At 34.4% G+C, this 14398-nt stretch overlaps 1 protein-coding gene across 8 annotated transcripts in view; it reads right to left on the reverse strand.

Annotated features, from left to right (window-relative positions):
- Positions 1–10489: 10489 nt before the first annotated feature.
- The window catches only part of dachs (unconventional myosin-IXb-like dachs), a 323656-nt gene continuing 319747 nt past the window's right edge, over positions 10490–14398 (reverse strand). For all 8 annotated transcript variants that reach the window (XM_074112324.1, XM_074112328.1, XM_074112325.1 and 5 more), the window contains one exon: positions 10490–14317. In XM_074112324.1, the coding sequence (XP_073968425.1) occupies positions 14160–14317 (158 nt within the window). In that variant the 3' untranslated portion in view covers positions 10490–14159. The remainder of the gene's footprint in view (positions 14318–14398) is intronic.

The raw sequence follows: 14398 nt of genomic DNA on the forward strand, positions 1-14398 counted from the left end.
ACCACAGTCGTACGACCGCACATAGATAAGAGTGTTGCGGGGGACGCTCGCTAGGCGGCGTCACTATACCGCTCCTCATCTATCTGAACTTTACACTCATAGACTCCTCCTACTATGTGATCTATCTACCCCCACTACTGTACTACTAGTCTAAAGTAAAAAAAAAAATTAAATTCCCCTCCTAATCTTGTTTCTTTTTTTTTTTTTTTTACTTCTTCCGACAGATTGCGCATTGTACGCACACCTGTTCCAAGATTGAAGCGCGCTTGCAGTTTCTGCCGCTTCAAGATATCTACTATTGTAATAATCACCCCCTTACGTCCTTACTCTGACATTCAAATCTCTTGCCCCTTTGGCTTTCTGCTGGGGCCTAACTGTTAATTTTGCATATTAATCAGTGCGCTTCTTGTTGTATTTACAAAATCAACTTATTTCTTATATAGCAAAAGATGTTCAGAGTTGAGAAAAAAAAAAAAATTGAATGAAACACCCACATTAACTCCAGTATTGGATTGAGTTGACAAAATTTCTGTTACTTTGAACTTTGATGAACTTTAGTTACCCTGAACGTCCCAGAAAGGAACTCATGTGAATATCAAAGTTTTCAATGCTAGAGTCCCATAAATGACCAACAAAAGATTCCTTATAATGAAATTAATACTTTCTGTAACTTCACAACGACCTCAACTAGCTAAGACAAAATATTACAAGTTCCATACTGCTCTCTCTGTAATCGCTCTAATCCATTTGGAACAGTCTTTCGCCTCTACTGTTATTCTTAGCAGCAATCCACAATGTAGTCTAAATCGCCAGTGGCCCCGCGACTTTCTTGTGGTCTGAAGATCATCATTTTCTACATCCTGTGAGGGAGTGCTACTTCTGGGTAGTTTCTCTTCTACTGCTCTTCACGAACTATTTATATCTTCTCTCATATTTATTTACTTACGACGGTTTCTGTAAGCCATGTTCTGGTAAGTTAAGCATGACGGACAAAACTATTACGTCAAGCCAAATATTCGCTCGTTAATGCTGGAAATCCTGTAATTTCGTAGTGAGATAAGTAAAAGTAAAGTAATTGCCTATATTTTCAGGCGAGCTTTACGTCCAACTACCAATTTGTCTTGGACGGAGGCGACTAGCAAACATACTTTACTGTAAATTTCTTTTATTAACCATTAAATAAAATAGACCGGGAATCGAACCCAGTATCACAATACATAAAACCTTTACAGGTCTCGCCTCTAATCGCTCGACTACCGTGGCGCCTATTTCACAGTGTATATAGTACATATATCAACGGCTCTACATAGTTTGCCCTGATTAGAGATACTAAAACAGCAATAATTTGTTTGCGGTATTCTTTAATCGCAGTCACTCTAAGACAATTAGTTCCTCTCAGAGTCCGGAAAAGGTGACCTCATTTATGTCATTCTCACCAAATAGTTTGCATTTATGTCCACTGCGTTCAAGGTAGCTTGAAACTGATCATGAAGCACTTTAGATTATTGTTATTATTGTTGTGTTGTAGGAAACCATGGGTTTCCACGAAAAGCAGCTGATTTTTTTCAAGGCATTCAGCAATTTTACGTAGAAGGTGGCTAATTCACAAAAATGGCTTCCTCTTTTCCCCTTCCTCTTTAACAAGAACCACTCCCCTTGAAGGGTGAATTAAATAAGGGGTGTAACTAGTTTTGGTTTGGAAATGGCCGAGATAACTGTGGTTTGATACGGTCCATTACCGAGAGGGTAGATGCGTGTTATACAATAAACATCTTTCTGATTTATCACTCAGAGAATGGTAACTGAATATCATTGGTCCATTCTTAACAAACAGTATTGTTTGGATTGAATAGGCTTGGGTGAATTTTTCTTTTATTGCATCCAATTTAAACAATGAACATAGTAAACGGTCAACAAACTGTGTAAATTATTATTTGCTTCTTTGGAATTCTTCTTCTTTATTCTTAGCTATTGCTGCAGCGTGAATTTTCTCTTGAAAAGGATTGAAATTCCTGCAAGAAAGGATATCTAGCTCTAAGCTGTTCCTTTTCTTCTCTTCACGATTCAACTCAGTCTTCAACTACTGCTCCTACTTCAGTTACTGACTAGCTCTGCTTCCATTCAGGAATCATTCTCTAGTTACTTCCTAAGAGCTGCTGACCTCTCATAGATGTGTGTAATTGCATGGGTTTACCATACCACATTCACCTTTTCACACTTATCACTTTTTGAAGAAGTCTGACAACCTCGGAAGCAAGTAAATCTCAGATTGCAATAGATCTCTTTCAAAATTTGAAATATTTAACTTTATTTATTTAGAAATGTACAATCTGTGTAGTTGAGAACACAATAAGTGAATCAGATGAACAGTGGAATCTGTTAGTGATTAACAGCAAGAAGAGGAAACTATCCATTGGTCAGCCCCGGAAGGAAGTCTCGGGGCCACTGGCGCTTCAGTCGGTGTAGAGGATCGCCAGGAATGGCAGGAGAGGCTGTACTAAAGGATTCGAGCAAAAAGTAAGAGTATTGTTGGTATTTCTGGTATTTTTCCTTGGTTAGCTGCTTTACGAAAGGAATGTTGAGTTGGGTCAGGTTTGTGGCATCGAACGGGGTGCTCCAACTAGCATTTGCCGCAGCATTGTTGTAGATTGAAATGTCTATGTAGTTCGTATGTTTGACTGAGCTATACAGTTCTAGTTCTTAGATCCACATAGATTACAGTCGTGTATATTCCGTCGGCAGTTTAGATATTCGTCCAAGTAGTCGGTAAAGAAATTTGTATATCTTTTACATTATATTGTTTTACCAATCCAAACTTTTTATCAGGTGTATCTTACCTTCTTTTACTCTACTTCTAAGAGAATGTATTACATTGCGACTCTGTAGATTTCAATGTTGACTTTTTATCTGAAATAACCCTTTAGTTAAACATTAAAAAGTAAAAGATACACTGAAATAAAAGTTAATTAATTGATGTGAAAAATTAAATCGTGTTTGATCCTGGCCAATTATACAATAGTATCAAATTGAGGTTAACTTAGTAACAGCGATACATAACAATGTTTCGTATTTTTATGTTATGTTTTCACATTTTCGAGTTTCGAGAATGTTTCTAAGCAGCTGGAAGAATAAAGTTGTTATTATCTGCCAATAAAATATTGAGTATGAAACTGAAATGTTTACTAATTTAACTATGCGACGATAAGGCGATATGCGTCGATAGTATGCCTTCGGGATCGGCTGTTTCCCATCACTGTGGGTTTATAGTCATAAAAAGAGCTGAAAATATTTACTAGTAGATCATTTTGTGGAAATGAAGCTGCCCCAAAAATTATGAGAAAGTAGGTAAAGGCAAAATTGGAGAGACGCAACAGAAAAAAAAAAAAAAACTAGAGAAATAATGTGATGAACGCCTGTTAATAGGCAGAAGTTGATGACCAGATAGAAGATTGTTGATAGGGCATTCTGCAGTTTGGATGATCTTCAGAACATCAGAAGAAAGGAGAGGCACTCTTTGGTATTCTGAGTACAAGAAGTTGGTAGTTGCTGAGAGTGTCTTCACTGAGAGTCTAGTCAGTCAATTATGGTGTTTACAGACTTAATGCACATCAAAACACTTAAGATCCTTCCTGTGGTAAGGACTACTTCCTCCTGAGTGCAGAATAAACAAGGAAATGTGTCAAAAACAACTTAACCAATTTCTAGTGCCAATTCTGATCAGTTTAGTCCAAGAATTTTTATTATTCTTTTAATATAAGCTTTCATTCAAGAGAATTTTGTAAATGGAAAATATAAAACATTCATATCTAAAATAATAATCTACGTGATTTGAATTAATGCTAGAATAACTTCCCGCCGGCTGAGAATGAATAAAGAAAACGTAATTAATCTCAGTCCCGCCAAAACACACAGCCCGCCGAAAATAGAAAGAGAAAATAATATATGCCTACATAAAAGAAACATCGTCACCTCTGACCGATTTGAAAGCACATCAGTGTATTTCTTCCACCTGTTGCAGCCAAGACAACAGTTTTTAAGATGAGTAGAAACTTAGCTACGAGTGTACGGCCTTTGGCAAGAGGTGTGAAACGTCACGTATCTTTCTAGTCGCCGCGAAAGCAGAAGAGATGAGAAGTATTAAAGAAGATGAGAAAGCGCGGCGAAGGAAGAAACGACTAGAGACGCCACTGGGAAAAGATGGCGCACCCGTCCCCGAAGGTGCGAGGGTCATGTCGACTGTAACCAATTACCTCCAGGGATTATATATATCTCCAGCTAAGTCTTCTCAATAAATATTGTATTGTTTTTTTCTTCTTTTTTTATTTTTTTCAAACATCTTAAAGTCATCTTCCGCATGCATATAAATACAATTTAAATATATTCTTGGTGTAATTGTATTACGTCATCATGTTTTTTGAAAACCATTTGAAAGATAGATGCATATTAGGTAGTACAATGGGGTGGGCCTAGAAATAAGAAATGGATTTGCATAACTAAAAATCATTTTAGCTAGAACTAAAGCTGATTTTCTGTAGCTCTAATACATAATAAAAACTGTTCAAAGAGCTAATAGACTTTGAGGAGTTTGCTACGAGTATAAAGATCTGACCTGAGAATCTCGCTCGATTTTCAGTTTTTTTTATCATATTTAGTATTTCCTAAAAAACTGATATTTTTTTTTTTGTGAAAACACAATAATGAATCCAGTTCTATCAATTTAATCCAGACTTTTGAATTGCCGAATCCAGCGTATGTTTGTCATTCTCATAAATCTGGGCAAAAAGAATCTATTGACCCAATCGTAAAATGTATTAACATCTACCAGGAGATGTGAATGTGAATGATTACATTCCTTTAAATGAGGTTTGTAGTCATGAACATATAACGCAGTCCCTCTTCATTGACGATCTACTCATCTGAATCCACACTATTCATCGACATCAAATACATCGACAATTTTCTATTAATATTAACAGAATTTTATATCAATTGTAGATTATAGATTTGTATTAAAAGGGCGATTCCACCAAAAAGGGGAAGGAACGCAGGCAATCCAAAATGCCCACTCATCATCTCATAAGAGATACCGGAGTCTTCAAAACCAATAAATCCGTCTAAGAGTTTCCGGATAGCAGTACAATAAACTGATAAACTAGTGACAGAACACTAGGGAGCATGGCGACTAAATGCATGTCCAGTGCACTGAAATAAACCTAGAAAGTTCGTTAAGATTACCAGATGCTACAATCTCCGGTAGGGAAACATTTTACCTCCCTTTAAATAAGAAATTCTAGTTTTAGCATTTTATATCGAGCCCAGCAATGATATCGCCTGTTTAGTTCTCTCACTGGTTATACTTTGAATCTCATTCCTGATGAACCTGTCTGATGAGAGAGGAAGGAAAAAAACACCCGTCATAATGACAAGTTTTTAGATCTTTAGTTAGAATAGATTGACAGTGGAGATACTAGAGTTGTTGGGCTGACTGCAGAATTCATCCGTCAAGGCTGTGGGGCTATAAGGATAATTGTATCCTTATACTGCAGGCTCAGAAAACCACATGCATCGCATGGGTCTGGCAGATGATAGCCTTTGTAGTTTCTATCAGGAAGAGGAGGAAATGGCACTGCACGGTGTTGTGTCAGTGTGAGGGACTTGTCTGGCTAAGAATGTTACTTCTCGGGGAGGAAAAACCAAGGCCTGTGAGCTTTACCAAAAAGTCGCTCTCCAGCATCAAGAGTCTGATTAAACGGACGGGTCTGGAGGGCGAGCTCTAGAGTAGGGGAGTCACAATAGATCCAAAGGGGTCGCAGTGGCGCAAGCCTTAAGGGCCGCCCTAATAGATTCTAATCTTATCAATACTACAGATGTTTCGCCATTAAGGTAGCAGCTACTCCCTTTGTCAGAACAGCAGAGGATCTTAGATGACCCTGGACTGGGATTCTTGCACTAAAACTCGGGTCTATTACAGTTATTGTTGTCGCTCAGGGTTACGGAGGGTTTCCTTCCCCAACAGGAAATAGCAATAATCATCATTCTTAATTAACTAAGCCAGAATGCTTCGGCAGAAACTTCTAAAACCTTCATTAGCTAATGCTAGATGATATGTACATAACTGAGTGGATTATAAAACGTAGGTAAATATTTGTACGAATGCAGAAGCTTCTAAATTTATTTACATCTACTTAAAATACCATTTTTCGCTCCAAGTATTGTGACTTCATTTCATTTATTATTATTATTATTTTTTTTTTTTTTGTTTTAAACGTATGTACATATCTACATACACAGAATACATAGATTTAAGTAGATAAATACCTTCTTGAGTATATAAATTGCGGTGACTTTTTTTCACACTATTTATGCAGTATATATTTGACTTTTTTCTCTAATTGCAAATATTGCAACTCTTAATCGCCAAATTTCCTTATTACAATAGGATTTATACGAAATTTCAACATGGTTACACCAGATTGGTACAGAAAAGCATCCGCTAAAACAGCATTGGCGTTCAGGAAACTTCCTGATCTATTTACTTTGAAAACTGTATTTCTAAGTAGTTGTTCGCAATACGCCATTGTTTCAATCTTTAACAAATATATATCTAAAACTTTGTTTAAACTAAAAGAAGTTTAATTCTATATATACTATAGAATATATATATAAGCAAAGGCAAAGGTCTTTGCGGAAAAGCACTCTTTTGCAGGCTGATGAAAATTTCCTGATTCCATCAATTGGATTTCAAGTAGAAATTCCACATTCAACTTCACCTTCTTTCTCAAGCAAAGAAACTGTACGAGGTGTGGCTATTAAATGACGAGACTATTGCTGTAAAACATTTTATTTTAAATTTATACATATTTAGTTATTTTCACCTTCAATATACACCCCTCCTTTATCCCTACAATGCTCCATGCGAATTTACCACTGTTCGAAACAGTGCTGGAAGTCTTTTTCTGTCAGCTCCTGCATGACGCGTGCCGCTTTTTCTTTCACAGCTTCAACAGACTGAAATTGTGTTCCTTTTAATGCAGATTTGACTTTGGGGAACAGATCTAAAGTCACATGGGGCCAGGTCAGGCGAATAAGGCGGATGGCCTAATACTGGGATCTTGTATTTGGCTAGAAACGTCCTCTTGACAGACAATGCAGTGTGAGCCGGCGCGTTGTCTTGGATGGAGAACCCATGACTTGTTCTTTCACAAATCGGGTCGTTTCTTCCTTACTCTTTCACGGAGTTGAGCAAGCACCTCACGGTAGTAATGTTGATTAATTATAATCGATATTTTCATCCGTTTTTGACGTGGAAGGGCGACCCGGGCGGTAATCATCTCCGACGTCTTCTCGGCCAACTTAGAAACGCTTGAACCACACAAAAAATCGCGCACGTGATTAACGTTCATTGCCATAAACTTCTTTTAATAAAAGATAAGTTTTAGTAGCGGTTTTACCAAGTTTCGTCGCTCTACTACATGTGTAGTATCATGTTTTCGGCAAAACGAAACTAACATCTCTTACACAAACGACGGTTCCGGTCAGACAGATTTCTCTACAAACACGTGAGACACTGCAATCGAAAGAGAAGGCTTTACGCTGCACAGCTGTCGGTCGTTAGGATTTGGCGCATGCATAGTTCTTCTGTAGCAGCATCAGTCTCGTTATTTAATAGCCACAACTCGTACTGTTTACGGAAATAAACGGTGATCACATAGAACTGACTGTACTCAGGAAGTAAAAGAAGTTCAATGTCCAAAAGTTCTTCCTTTTAGGACATCCTAGACTTTTTCTTTTATCTTCTTGTCATAGTTCTTCACCTAAACTCCATATTTGGATAATTAGAAATGAAATAATAATGTTAATATCTTGTCCAACTCTTCAAGTTACGAACGAAAACAAAATCTTTCTTATAAATTATACTTGAGTTTTTTTTTTTTTGTTTTTTGTATTCAGTGTCTCTGTATCATATCGTATCTATAACTCTATTGTTACGCCCTAATATGAGTCATTTGACCTTTTACATCTGAAGGGACATATTATTGTCTATTGAATGGACGGGTGTATTCTGTGTTTCAATGAGACATACTAACAGACATAAGGTAGCACTCACCAAACTGACTCGTAACACCTACACTCTCTCCATTGTCTTTCATTTCTTTTTATTTATTTATTTTTGCTTTTATTACTGTTTATCTCCTTCTATTAGGCTCTCTCATCTTGTCTTTTACTAACCTACACTTCCACTACACTTCCTCGGTATATATATATATCCATTGAGATAATTAATAAAGATTTATATTTGTTTTCCATCTCTTTCTAGCTTCTTCTTGCTCTCTGGGTTACTCTTCTCAGAGTTCCTTTTGTTCTTGCAAGTGTAGTATCATCCAGTGGTGCTCATGTAGTAGTGTGTTGCCCATTCATGGGCTTGGTTCATTCTGCTGTGACTTCATCTTTCTATCTTATATTTTATTATATCATAATTTAATGAACCCCTCGACAACAACAACAACAACAACAACAAGAAAAAAGAAAATATGCGCGAGATTGTACTTTATTGCACAGCTTAACAGTCACTTTCTTTTTCTTTTTGTTTCTTAAAGAAGGAGGAAGTCGAATTGAATAATTTATTTGGGTAGCGCTAAAAGTTGGTCATCGAGTGGTTTAAAGTAGTGAAACATTGTTTAATTGACTAAGAAAATTGGTGAATGTTTATATAATGATTTTTTTTTTTTAAATATTTTATAATATGCGAGGTCTGTAAATTAAGAAATGAGACTGATTTTTTTAAATTTTTTTTTATACAAAAAGAATTACAATTCTATATTGTCACCTTCAAAATAACTTCCTTCTGAAGTCACACAGCGCTGGAGACGTTTCTTCCACTCCTCATAGCAGTGCTCGAACTCCGATATTGGAATAGCCTTCAGCTGGTCGGTTACAGCCGTTTGAATGTTTTCGGGATGAGTTCCCTTGAGGTGATTTTTCAACTTCGAGAGGAAAAAAAAAGTGACAAGGACTCAAGTCAGGCGAATAAGGAGGCTGAGGAGCCACAGGAATGTTTTTTACTGGCCAAAAACTCTGGTTTATTGAAATTACTGTGTGACAAGGAGCATTATCGTGATGCAACAACACCCACTTGTTCTTGATGTTTGGTCTCACACGAATGACCCTTTTTCGAAGTTTTTCAAGAACCTCTCGGTAAAACGGTCAATCAACACTTTTACCTCTTAGCCACTCGGCTACCTTACAAAGTTTAAATACAATAAATCTTTAGAGCCATCATTCTGCAGATCTCCAAAATAATAATAATAATAATAATTTATGCAGAAAAGTGATTTTAACTGCTGTAGACTTTCCATCAAATACGAAATTTTAACATGTTTAACACTCTTTTGCAAAATACTCGTGTATACGCCGTTCACTGCACAAATCGATCAACTCCACTTTTTGAAATATCTTAAATTCAAGTTTCACAAAGCACTTGGTTCAGTCATAGTTTTTTTTTTAAATACTTATTATATGAATTTCCCAAATAATAAAGATTAATACCATTAAATTAATATGAATATCAAGTTAAAAGAAAATCTTCTGAGCAGTTTTCGAGAATGAAAAACCTGAAAATTGTTACTTTGGCTTATTTTGTCTAAAAAAAAAAAGCTATCAAATCCGATAGAGTCACTTACACTTATATTTTTTTTTAGACTCGGGGAACCTAATATTTGATATTTTTGGGGTAAACTTGAAATGGAAATTCAAGAGAGCAAATTAATGGATGAACGTTGGAGTATTGTGTTAAAAAATAAAAATTGTAGCATTTGCATTCTCACATTAAAACTGTAACCAATTGCCATTCTGTTGGGTAATCACTCTTCGAACAAAACTATACATAAGTATACAGCTAATAATGTTAAATACCATTATTCAAAAAGAAATACTTTTACTAATTTCAGGAAAAATAAATAAATAAGATAGACTTTATTTTTATATATTCTCTTTATTTATTCACATACAAAGAAAAATATATATATTTTATATATTTCATTTATAATTTCAATTTATTACAATAAAATTTTCGCATTTTAAAAAAGAATGGACGGCCATCATAACAAGAAAATCTTAAAATTTTAAAACACAAAAACTTGGAAGTTTTTGTGTTTTTAATTCTCACAAAAGAAAATAAGGAAATCTATAAAAGAAAAGTATTGTATAAGCCTATAAACTAATTTTTTTTTTTTTTTTTTTTAAAGAAAATTCAAAAATTATAATACCAAAATCCAAAATTTAGTAACAATGTATTTATTAATTTTCTTTTCATCATAATTTTTCAAAATTTTAATTAAATTTTCCTTTTATATATATTTTTTTTAATTGGCACAGTTGGAATTTTGCATTTACAAAATTAAGACATAATACTAATCATTAAAAATTTAAGACACTGGAATAAATAAACGAGGGACCCTAAATTGGTATTTGAGGGTAAATATTTACATGATTTTTTTTTTTTTAATTTTTACTTTAAATTTTATTTACAAAAATGAAAAATAGAAATTATTTACAAGAGGGTAAAAAGTAAATATGGCCATCTTGAATTTGAGCTGAATTTATTTTAAATAAATGGCAGATAAGATTGGAAAAAAAAAGTACACATATATTAGTCATTAACAATTTTTTTTAATGCTGTTCGTCAATGGCGTTCTGCCATTATTGTGGGGCGAATAGGAAAAAATACAGTGCTATCTATAGAAACATAAGGGCTGGGAAAGCACAATCTAAGTACATGCAGTCAATTGTCAATGGAACCTGAGAAGAAGACGCCGACTAGAGAATAGCCAAGCCAGAGGAACTATTTGTGGCGCTGAATGGGAAGAGCTACGGAAGAAACTGAGAAAGGATCTTGGAAACAATCGATGGAAAATTTGTTCATCTACAATGTTACGGGAAAAGACATTAAGGCACGTTAAAGGCAGTGAACATAGACAGCCTGCGGTTGTTACGAAAAGTTACAATTAGTCCCGGACATTCAGAACTAGAAGATAGAATTCTCAAGTAGTAAGGCCATTAAAATTGCAGTAAAATAGGCGAAGAAAGTCAGCTTCATGAAAAAATAAGTGGGGAGACTAAGAGCAAGCTGGTGGGTACGGGGTTGAGAGCAATCGGCACCTCGAGGAAGAATATGTGTGGCGAACTGAAAGGCTTGCCATGAGGGGTAATAGAAAACCACTTTTAAGTGATAAGTTCTATAAAATAACAATAATAAAGAAAAATATGACAAGAAGTTAAGACTGGTCTCTAATCTTCATCCATCTTTAGCGATGTATCAGTAAAAAAATCTTTTATTAGGTCTGTGTAGATCTTAAATCTCTAAAGATGGAAGAAAATCAAATACCAACCAGAATAAAAAATACAATCACAATCACACAGGCGTATTTTGAAGAAATTATTCAACATCGCAGAAACAACCTTGCCTTCAAAACAATTCCTCTTCTTTATATTTGATTAGAAGTATTAGTCTCTTCATTGATTTACAATTGCAGAAAAAGCAGAGTTTTTATTATTTCATTTATATACAAGTTTCAATGCAATAATAAATTTTGATCTTTGTTTTTTTGTTTTGTGGCACATAATTTTGTTGATATTCAACTATTATTCAGTTGATTAATTTAATCAGCCATAAGAACTTGATTTTACTAGCTGTTAGTAGTTAAATAACACTTAAAGCTGTTTTAAGAAAAGTTACGCTTATAATTCTTCGCTATCATTTCTATAACTTTTTTGTTTTAATTCAGTCTGTTATACTCAAGTTATTTCATTTTATAAGAATTGTTTAAAGATATGTAATATAAAACATCGCTTACAGATTATTAAATAAAGAAAACCCAAAGCCTTTTTCATAATTAAACAAAAAAGTGCTTATCAAGTTAAACAATAAATATACATGCATATAAAAAAGAAAAAAAAAATCTAAATAAACATCTTAATCCATAATAGTAACTTAATGAATTAAACTTTATTAAATACACAAAGAATTGCAACAGCTATTTCTTGTTAGTATGGTAGCTCTTATGTTTATATGACAGCATAGTTATAGTAAATACTAATTGATAGAGCCTATTAAATATGATCAAATACAATCAGTAAGTTCTACAAAAATACTCCTAAATAATAAATATAATAACTGTAATGCAGCATGGTTGTTCAGAAATGACGGTTTACTTAAATTTATGAAGGATATTAAGGCAAGACACAGCAACTGCTACGTTATGGAAAACTACAAGAAGCTTCGCGTGACGAAGCATTTTTTGGAACGAGCCTTCCCAAAATCGTAGCAGTAATTGTTTTATTGATCACTTTACGAACGAACAGAGCTAAGTATGGTTAACTTTACTTAGATCTGCAATTTTGTTTAAATTATTAAGCCTTAGAAAATAAAAGGATATTATATTACTACGCATTTAATTCTTATATTTCATGATAAAATGTCATAAATGAATTCTAATAAATGAAATCTGTGGACTATTCTTTAACTTATCAAGTACATACGTTTTATTATTTTAAGAAAAATTATACCCTTTATTAGGACTTAAGTCCGATCTTTAAATTGGTGGGTGGCTAGGAAATGAACCTAAATTTTGGTGGTGCCATTCCACTAACCCAAATTAAGGTTCCTGATATATTTACATAATCAAAGATTTATTTCAATTTTATGTAAGTTATTTAGGTCTCCATTTTTTAAAATCTCGAGTGTTGAACACTGACTTAAAGTGCGTACATAAAGTGAAGCTCATTAACTAATATTAAGTAGGTCCTGCAAAATTTCAAAACTAGAGTTTCAAATTGTCATCAGTATAATCTATTCATTATTGAGTGTAACCGCTTTGGAACATGGTATTCTAACATTGCCGAAGTAAAAGTAATGACAAAAATCTCTTAAAAGTGCCTTTGAGAAACCAAAAAAATTCTTGGGAATCAGAGGAACCATTTGAGACAAAAAAGAAACCATAGAGTACTTGTTGGATTAGTTTAGATTCCATGGTTTGATTCAGAAAGCACAATAGATATTATACTGTGACGCCTACTATTTAAGACAACTCTTCCAGTACTGAGGGTTTAATTGGTTTTAGGAATCTGGTGAAGGGCCCCTGGGCAAAGTATACTAGATGGTATGCAAGGCAACTGACTAAGAGGATTACTAAATTAACTTATCCGTCTTAGGATCTCAGCCAATATAAAATTAGTTTGCGACTAGCACCGTCTGTAAGGCTAACTAGTCTCTCATCGTTTACGGAGATGTAAAAACTTCGGATTAGCCTCAGAGCTTCCTCTCCTTTTTGTGTCTTGAAACTGACAGTGTAGCCTCTGAATTGCCTATATTCTAAACTTCTAAGCCAAATTGAAACTGCGAGTCTTTACCAGCTAGGAGAATAAATTGGTTAATTCTTTCTGCAAGAAAGACGGAATCAGAAAATTCTCAAGGCCACAATGCTTGGTAGGAGAAGGATGGCCAAATAGACTGCCGACCCCAGGGCGGAAAAGAGATTTTAAAGTACAGAAGAATTTTAAAAAATGCAAAATAAAAGTAATGTGTAGAGAAGAAGGCAAGACGAGTAACAAGTCCCCAGACACGAAAAGTTTCATTTCATTCAAGGAACCAAGTACTTCAGGAGGAATAATATTCCTAGGACTGAAGACTGGATTCTACAACGCAGAATGTTTATTTCTCATCCGTGCAAATAGCAAAGTCTCAGAATAGACTCGAGGATGCCTTGAGGGTTAAAGTTCCTTCGAGACAGCAAAAAAAAAAATATTTGATCTGTAACTTTGACTCTCATAAATTCAACATCCCGAGATTTAAAAATTAGATTCCTGGTTATTTTATGATTTCATACTGAGCATCAATTGTAAGGACGACCTTTAAGATGCTCAATATTCCGTAGACCTATCGTTTTAAATTCATTTTTGCATTTCTCGCTCATGAATGGAAGACTTAGCCATTTTATCATCTATCTTATAACTATAATCAACATCTTTTTCTCTTTTTTTACAATAATATATTTATTCTCTTGAATACTGCATCTAATTAAGAATATTCTCTAAAATATTTCTAAATATAATATAAAAATGAAAGATTCTTTTTGAGTTATGGTGGGGAGCTGTTTAGGAGATCATATTGCAAGTGGAGAAGATTCTAATTGTAAAAACTGGAAAGGCACATGTAACGAATGATTGCAATGTTCAACTAATAGATGTCCTCGTCTCGGAGAAGCGCCTATCACTGTAACAGTTTCACCTTTAAGCAGGGACACATCGCCGCTACCATCGTCTGAAATATTCAATCATAAATTTTCATTCGTTTTTAATCAACAAGCATATAGTCAAGAAATGAATAAGTAAATTGAATATA

The sequence above is a fragment of the Rhodnius prolixus genome, unplaced genomic scaffold (assembly GCF_049639745.1).
Source record: "Rhodnius prolixus isolate KJV_2025 unplaced genomic scaffold, Rpr scaffold_1, whole genome shotgun sequence".
In the NCBI taxonomy this organism is placed as follows: Eukaryota; Metazoa; Arthropoda; class Insecta; order Hemiptera; family Reduviidae; genus Rhodnius; species Rhodnius prolixus.